The following is a 9300-nucleotide window of genomic DNA, read 5'->3' as shown; positions in this document are numbered from 1 at the left end:
CTGTTAACTTTGTAATAAGACATCTGGATCATGTGGGAATACAAGCATTAAAATCTGCGAGCTCTTAGCTGACCTTCTAGCATGTAATTGTTGCATTGTTACAAATATACAAGGTACATGCAGAAAAAATTCTGTACAGCAGAGGTATCACTATCCTGAATAACATTTTAAATTCTGTAAGGTCTTTCTTAAAGTAAGGAATGTTATAATAACATCTGAAAAAGCTCAGAATTAAAAGATTGGATTATAGTCCTGCAACTGTACAAGATGTTGCTGTTCCACCTTTCAGTTAATAAACGACAGGGAAATATCACTAGAAGAGTCATAAGCCTCATTCTCACTAGGGTTCTATCTGTGCTGCCTTTGTCATTGTATGAATCAATATGTTGGCTTTTGAAAACTTCATTTAAAGTGGAATATTTCATAAAAGTATAGTCAGTCTTTATTGGGGGATTGATGAGATGATTTTGTTGGCAGTTGAAATGCAGGATCTTTCATATGCTGTTATAAACTCTGGGACATCCTCTAGTGCTATAATTTCATCAAATAACTGTTTTTGTTATCCTAAACTCACGCTTGAAATGCTTAATCTATCTCAACTAGGTAATATGCCGTTTGTAGCTACTGCTATAGTTGATGAGTCCTCTTGGGTAGAAGAAACATGACAAAATGTGCATAGCACTTTGTGGCCTCAGAACAACTTTCAGAAAAGAGAGAATAATGAGGTGGGGTAGGAGAAATAGAAGTACAGTAGTGACATAGGTTCCAGAAAATGTTGGGTTGAGTTCCATATGATTCTGCTTAATTGTTATTTGTTAAAGAAAAAAGTGTAGAAGGAAATGGAAGGTTCAATACTAAGCAGAATTTCTGATTTTTTTTTTTTTTTTTTTCCCTTGCAGCACAACGCTAAATTTGTAATGAAATGGAGTCTGGGTCAAGCTCTTTTCGAGTGGAATTTCCAGATTTTTCTAGCACCATTTTGCAGAAGTTAAACCAGCAGCGCCAGCAAGGACAATTATGTGATGTGTCCATTGTAGTTCAGGGCCATCTCTTCCGAGCCCATAAAGCTGTTCTTGCAGCTAGTTCACCTTACTTCTGTGATCAGGTTCTCCTGAAAAACAGCAGGCGAATAGTCCTGCCTGATGTGATGAATCCCAGAGTATTTGAAAACATTCTTCTGTCTACCTATACTGGTCGGCTGGTAATGCCTGCTCCAGAAATTGTTAGTTATTTGACAGCAGCAAGTTTCCTTCAGATGTGGCATGTAGTGGATAAGTGCACTGAAGTGCTAGAGGGGAACCCAACAGTTCTGTGTCAGAAGATGAACCATGGCAGTGATCATCAGTCCCCGAGCAGTAGTAGTTACAATGGCCTTGTTGAAACGTTTGAACTTGGCTCTGCAGGACAGACGGAATTCCACAAAGTGCAGGAACTAAGGGATGGTGAAAATGAAGAAGAGAGCTCTAAAGATGAACTGTCATGTCAACTGACAGAACATGAGTACCTTCCCAGTAATTCTTCAACAGAACATGATAGACTTAGCACTGGAATGACAAGTCAGGATGGTGAAGAAGGAACTAGTGATAGTGCAGAGTATCAGTATACCAGACCTATGTATAGCAAACCCAGCATCATGTCTCACAAGCGGTGGATCCATGTGAAACCAGAAAGATTTGAACAAGACTGTGAAGGTGTTGATAATCCTTATGATGAACACCAAGTTTCTGAATCCATGAATGCCATTCAGGCAGATCATTCAATCCAGTCTTCAGGTGTTGAAGACTTTCATATAGGTGACAAGAAGATGGAAGCAGAATTTGATGAACAGGCAGATGAAAGTAATTATGATGAACAAGTAGACTTCTATGGCTCTTCTATGGAAGAATTTTCTGGTGAAAGGGCAGATGGAAATTTAAGTGCTCACAGACAGGATCTTATGATAGCAGCAGGCTATGGTGAAGGCATTGAAATGGCTTCAGGGATTAAAGAAGAAACGTCCCTCACTGGATTCTCACATGCTGATAAGCTGTATCCTTGTCAGTGTGGTAAAAGCTTTACACACAAAAGTCAGAGAGATCGGCATATGAGTATGCACCTTGGTCTTCGACCTTATGGCTGTGGTGTCTGTGGTAAAAAATTCAAAATGAAACACCATCTTGTAGGCCATATGAAAATTCATACAGGCATAAAACCATATGAGTGTAACATCTGTGGGAAAAGATTTATGTGGCGGGACAGTTTTCATCGGCATGTGACCTCTTGTACCAAGTCATATCAAGCTTCTAAAGCTGAGCAGAGTACTACTGAGATGAACTAAGACATTAGTGCTTACATTTGTTTAGTAGAGTAAGCAAAATAAACTAATTATGCAAATAATGTCTGGTACTTGCTATTGTAAATTCTCAAAAAAAACAAGTTTTAATGATTATGCTGGTATAAGAAGACCAAACGTATATTTTATTTTCCACAGTATTACTCCAAGTATTTGATGTGTGAAGTGCAAATGGTTAATCTGAAAGGTGCTTGCAAAATGACATCTGTAAGGTCTTTGTGACATTGATTGTAATCACAACAGTATTTAGAAGCCCTGTTGTTTTTCTAAGTCTTCTAAATTCACAGTAAAACCCAGCTCTAAATTGACCCAAATCCTGCAAATACTTACATGAAGCATGAATTCAAGCAGCCCTACTTAATGAAAAAGAGAACTAGGATGATCAAACCAGGTTATATGATTCATATTTAAATGAAAAAAATTAGAATTCCACCTCAAACTGGAGACTGCCAACCTACTTAACATGCATCATTAGATAGTCTACATCGTTAAATAGTCTTTGCTTATTGCTTAATGAAAGGCTGTGTTAAAGATGGTTTGGCTTTCCTTTATCTGTTTTCCATTTTTATCCATCTTCAGTAAAACAAATGTTGTCTAATTTTGTGCCGATTTCTATTTAGAGTCTGTAAAGCGCTTAAATATAGTTGAGCACTATATGAACTTCAATCTGTATTAAGTATAATTTGTCTTTGCTCCTCTAGGGTCTAATGCTGTATGACGCTTGACTTGATTTTGATTGCTACGTTGTGAGAGCTTCGAGAAGTGTGTGTAATTAAGTATCTTGTAAAAAAAAAAAAGTAAGATGTAACATTTGGAACTTATCCAAAATAATCAAACATTTAAACTGTAGTCTTCTGCTCAGATTTCTGTGGCTTACTACAGTAGCAAGTACCAAACTCTGTGGATTCATGAATTGACTTTTTATTGGTACAAAAACTTCTTTGAGAACTTCTATCTAGTTTTAGAAACCTGCTTTAGGAAAATGATTTAGTCATTGATAGGTATTTATACTTTTAATTCTTTACTCTTTGAAAAGTTAAGAACTGTAATACAGATTCTTGGTACTGAACTACTGTGACTGGTTACGTGTGATCACAAGCAGCCGGAGTTGTTTACCTCTTCAAATGAAGTTGCTTGTGTAAAAAGTAGAAAGTGTGGTATTTGGATCTATTAATGGTACTGCAGAACATGGTACCATGCTCATATCCAAAGTCTGGATTTTTGCTGGGAAAGTGGCACTTCTGCTTCGTTAGGATGAGGATCTATATGCTGGGCTCTCATTCTTGGAGATAGACGGAGGAGTGTTTGTAGTTCCGAGAGATGCTGCCAGCTCTGCAGGTAGAGTGAATGCATCAATTGTAAAGGTGGCAACAGGATTTTGGGGTTGAAAGCTTAATGCAGTCCTATGCAAAAGCAATTAACCCTTCTTTGTAGTTTACTGAAACATATTATAAAAAAGAAAGAGCTTTTAGAGCATACATAGACTATAATAGAAAGAGGTCATGTCCAAGTACAGTGCTGGTAACATAGGGAAAAAAGTTACCCAGCATCGAAGGCCTAAGCCTGTCTGGCCCCAATTCATGTATTAGATACTACAATATGCAGGATAACGTAGTTAAACAGATGATCCTGTATGGTGAAGCAAAACCACACAAAGATAATTACTATTTAGATGCTTTTTTTGAACTCCCAGTTACAAATTGTCTTAAGATACGACCGAACTGTATCCTGAACATGAATGTCTGTAACAAGCTGGGGGTTTACTACTCAGTGGGCTGTAATTACTGTAACTTCTTTTCTGGCATTCTACTTACAAACTTTAATTTTTTTAAGAGGCTCTTAATTCTTAATCTTCTAATGCTTCAGATATTTTTCATACGGAATTTTGTTAAAACAGATATTCCCAAATATGATGAACCCATTGCTGGCAATGGGCATGAATGGTCAGCACCACAGAGTTCCTATTCTTAGCACTTAATTGAACTCTACAATATACCATGGTGGCCATATATAACCCTTGTAATCAAGGTAACTAAACAGGGATTTGCTCACTAACACTGTAACCTGCTTAATGTATAGAAGCACTTTGTATTTAAAAAAACAAAAAACAAAAAAAAAAAACACACAAAAAACCAAACAAACCATAAAACTTTATAAGTATGTTTTTTAAACTTAGAAATTATATTCCCTTTATGGTTTGTTTCCACACTGCTAACACTGTCTTTTTTAATACTAAAAAAAAAAATTATAATGCTTGCCTGTTTACATGAGTGTAGAGGAAAGAGTTCTTGCACTCAGTGGCCCTATTTTTCCATTCTCCAAGGCCTTACTACATACAGGGTGTCACTTCTGCAAGTACCATCATCACATTTGAGGGAAGGTATTCTCATACTCATTTCAGGAATGATCTTGTATATTATATTAGTTCTCAACCCCTTTCAAATTGTCACTTCAGTGTTGCATAAAAAGGTTAAGGGTGCCTCTTCCCATTTAACCATAAAAAAGGCTGGTCAGAAACACCAGGCTGAAAACCATGGTCAAGCAAAAAATGATTTCTGTTAAACCCAGACCATCCTACAGAGCTGCCAGCAAAACTGTTTCTTTTACCAGCTTGGAATGACTGTTACATGGGACATTTCAAAGTTAAACATTACTCCTATTTGCAGTTAGATTACTTTGAAATAAAGCTTTAAAATAAAATGTACTGCGAGAGACACTTTAAAGGTTTTATAACAGGTCCAGTAGGTCATATTATAGAACCATGTCCTTTTTTAATGACTTAGCGTGAATAGTAACTTTTTAATATTTGCCTATTACTGGTTTACCCCATATTATGACATTGTCTTGAAAGTCCAACAAATGTTGCTCCACTGATTTTGTAGCACTTGGCTTTCTGATGTTAATTTACATGAAACCAATTGATTGCAGGAAAATACTATATGATTGTTGTGAGATCTAGTTGAGAGGATTGATGATTTAAGGGAAGCTTGAGAGACATGTCTAAAATCCTTACTTTTGCTTATCACAGGCGAAACAGTTGACTTGTGTTTTTTCTGAATTTAATTTACTGTCCTTTGACAAACTTCTAATCACTGATTCAGGTATTGCAGGAAAAAGATGACAAAAAATTACTTAAACACTTAAGGAAACATCTTTCCTCCACCTTCCTCAGGCTCAGCTTAAGTCTCTTCCCTGCCTTTGTAGTCTGTTTCCCTTGTTTTCACTGAGCGTGGCACTCAGTCCGTGCCAGTTCTTTTAGTGACGTGACAGATCACACAGGAGGTTGGGCTCATGTGCATACTGGCTTGTCTGATGCTTTTCATTTCTTAGTGGGTGTCCTCTGCTGCTCTGGGCTGGTCAGTGTCACTGTTCATGGTGACACCGGGCCATAGTCCCTTCAGGGATGTGCCTGTTCCAGCTTGGGTCTCCTATGGGCCTCAGTTACTTCAGAGGTGTACCTGCTCTGGCATGGCTTACCTATAGGCCAAAGTTGCCTCAGAAGTTAATCTCCTCAGGCATGGAGTGTGTCCTGTGAGTGTCTCTATCCATGTCCTCAGTGTCTTCTCCATGTGTTTTTCCAAGAGCAGCTCTTCAGTTTCTCTGCATGTGTTTCTTCCCCAGGAGTATCTTCTCCTTACGTGGCTCCCTGCACCTCTTGCTAGCAGCTGCCACTCTTTCTTAAATATGTTTAAGCAGAGGCACTGTGTGCACCTCTGGTTGAAGTTTTGGCACGAAATTGTTTGTTTACCTCTGTTTCAGAGCAGGCTAAAACCTGTTTTGACTAGCACAGGGCAGTTTGCAACCTCTTGCCATATGTCACCCTTGCAGCCCCCTGCTACTGAAACCCTGCAATTTATGGCCAATACAGTTGTACATAGTAAACCAAGATATGCAGCTTTTGTCAAGCTCTTAATCTTTGCTAATGGAGTGGTCTTGTTCAAGATACAGGAAATTATTTCTTGTTTGTGGGGAGGAGGGAAGCAATCCATATATATATATATATAATATGAATGCATATGTATATGATAAATTTCATTAATCTTCCCTTAAGCTTCATCACCTTTAACGATATGGCTTAGAAACATTTGTGCATTTTTATATTGCTGTTGGCTGTAGTAAAGTGAATGTCTTCTGAAAACCAGAATCATTGTACACACAGGAGGCTTTCAGAATTTCCTGCTACTGTGAAGCCATTCATTGTCCTATCAGTGGTAAGAACGCTTAATGGTACTACTAAGTTCCTTTTCATTCCATTTCGCAACTAAGATATTAATTACCATGGAATCTGTGTAACTGCCATTCTGAAAAATTCAACTATTAGCAGGGTTAAGGTCTCTGCTTAGGTGTATATCTGACCTTTTGAGGGAGGAGGTTCCTATTTCACACACCACTCTTGGGGGTTTTTTTTGTTGTTTTGTTTTTTACACATTACCTTTTTTGTTTTATGGGTGAGCAGGTAGACTCTAGAAGGTACTGTCAGTACAATTTTTGGTCTAAGCTTTTTTTTATCTGAGGTGTTTCTGGGGTTGAGAAACTTTGTCCCGTACCAAAAGCAAGGCAGATGATCAAAGACTGATGTATTGGGTTTCTCATGATAAAAAGAATACTTGATGTCCCTGTATTATTGAGCCTGAAAGAATGGAGGCAAGTCAGGTCTTGTTATCTCAACACTTTTGCGTTGGTGCCAGAAAGGTGACTTGTCTCTGAATTATGAGAGCCTACAGCAGTATATTGAGTATTTTGCTTTAACAGAATTAGAACCTTTCTCAAAACAACAAAGGAAAGTTGGGGGGTTTTTTGTCATATAAATGCTTCATTGGATAGCTAGGCTTCTTTAGCTATAAGCTGTAAACTGTCAGTAACCTACGGGAAGATGCTGGAAAACAAAATGGTATATTTTTAATGTGATTAAATTGTTAAGTTCCAATTTTTGCTTGAAGCCTGTGTCTGTCGATTGCTGCTCCTTTTTTTATTATTCATGGGATTCCATATTTCTTCCAGAAATGTAACTGTTTATGCAAGTCAAGTGTATCTTCCTTAATGAGCTATAAGTTTTTATTCTAAACAAGTCATTTATAATAGTAAATTTGCATATCTTGATATTTTGTGAGATGTTATGCCTGTATTGCAGAGGTTGGATAGTTTTGTCTATAAATATTGCTGTCCTAATTGTACAGCATGGTTTTAATTTAATGTTACTGTTCAGTATTTTCTTCTTATAGAAGAGTCCCACGCCCCTTTTTTGTATAACATGTTTTAATAAATGTTATCTGTCAACTTTGTAAATGTTTTCTTAAGCTTGAATGAAATGCATGCCTAGTACTAGTATTTAATACTTCACTTTTGCCAAAACAGTAAGTGCTTAAACGAAAGTACAAATCCAAAAGTTGTTGATATATAACTTTATTAAATACGTAAAGAAAAAGTGTATCTAGTAATGTGTCTTCTTGAAATACTGAGAACATGCCAGCCTAGCCTAAGAAAACACTAAAAACTGATTTTTACAACACAGTAAGTTGATGAATTTGTGGAATTGGGCCCATTTCTTTGGTGCTTAGATAATTAGTTCCCATGTTAGTCCAAATTTATCAAACAGGTTTTGTTATAACTGGTTTTTGCAGAATGGTGATCTCTAGAAGTCGCAATACAGAATGTACAGGCTGATAGGAAAATTCCAGAACACTCACTTCATAGTAGCAGCAACTGCATGTCCAAAAAACCCTACAGGTAAATTTGAAGTAGGTACAGATAACGTAGATTTTTTTTTCCTTGTCTAAGTATTAAAGGAATTTCATACTGTGATAAAGTATTCAAGATTAAGTTTCCATTATCTTCCTGTGAGGATTCTTCCTCTCCCTGACTAAATTTAGGTACTCTTACTGAAAAATTTACTTTGTCCAGCCTCCATCTGTTCAGTCCTCATGGAACTGTCATAGCTGATGGTTCTCACTCAGCAACTTAACACTTGCTATCTAAACAAAATATGAGCTCACTCTCATTTAAAGTATATTCAGCTAATTGATGGAGAAATCAGTATTTGTATACCATACTCCTCAGTCTTCAGCAACTTTAAATGGAATATAGTACAAGCAAATTCATTTCCTATTGCTGTTGGTTACGCTTAATGCACGTAAGAACAAGCCCGAAGTATTCCGTCTGTTCAGAATTAGTCATTTGATTTTCTTTTATATGAGTGAACAAATACCATTTGTGTGTTGTTATTTATGCCCTGATTAGGATGGTCCCCCAGGCTGCTCCTTTATCTGGTTACCATTCAACGCCTGATTTCTGAAGACTCTCTTCCATATGTTTTATAGGGAGCAAAGGACATACCTGCGGAAGACAAAATGCCATGTCCAAAGGTAGAGCACGTGGATATCCCAGCAGTACCTACTGGCACCAGTCACTTGACTTTTATCAAGCGGAACATGAACAGTGAATCGCTGCCCTACATAAACTACAAGCATATGCAGGATAAGCTCAAAAAATATATGCGTGCTTGCTAAAGCAATCTGTGTAAGTTATAAGGACAGTGTTACACAGGTGAACTTTTCAATTCCTCACTTAGCTGCTCAATAAAGGTGGTAGTTCACAGCTGGAGGGGTCTGCTCCCAAAAGCTTCCTTACTGCATCTCTGTGCGCCGAGACGGGTGTGTGCTATCTGAAGTGTGCCCGAGACTTGGGGACAAAAAAATTGGTCTCTCAAAATGCAGGAGGTGGTGCTGCTCCAGAAATGAGTACTTCTGATGCAATGCTAAGCTGTTTATCGTAACCTCTAATTCTTTTGGTTTCACGTTTTTACGTTCTCCGCTACGGGTACATTTTTGAACGCACGTTACCTTATGAAGCTGAACGCTGTTAGAATTCTAGGAAGGGATCTGCCTGCCTAGGCAGTTAAAGCTCAAACTCTCTCGCGTCTTCGCTGGGGAGCCGTGCTGCAAGGGAGACTTCGACCCGGTACGGGCCCC

The 9300-nt window shown here is 37.8% G+C and overlaps 1 protein-coding gene across 1 annotated transcript; it reads left to right on the top strand.

Moving 5' to 3' along the window:
* The first annotated feature begins 922 nt into the window (after window positions 1–922).
* On the top strand, window positions 923–2373 carry ZBTB43 (zinc finger and BTB domain containing 43). Its single transcript, XM_009574438.1, has one exon. It carries the CDS (start codon window positions 923–925, stop codon window positions 2315–2317), a length of 1395 nt encoding a protein of 464 aa, XP_009572733.1. The 3' UTR covers window positions 2318–2373.
* Window positions 2374–9300: the final 6927 nt, after the last annotated feature.

Source organism: Fulmarus glacialis, unplaced genomic scaffold (genome assembly GCF_000690835.1).
Source record: "Fulmarus glacialis isolate BGI_N327 unplaced genomic scaffold, ASM69083v1 Scaffold32243, whole genome shotgun sequence".
NCBI lineage: Eukaryota > Metazoa > Chordata > Aves > Procellariiformes > Procellariidae > Fulmarus > Fulmarus glacialis.
This window is presented reverse-complemented; position numbering and strand designations above follow the sequence as displayed.

Excerpts from the sequence above, each read along its gene's own strand:
- ZBTB43 (XM_009574438.1), top strand. The coding sequence starts at position 923 with ATGGAGTCTGGGTCAAGCTCTTTTCGAGTGGAATTTCCAGATTTTTCT.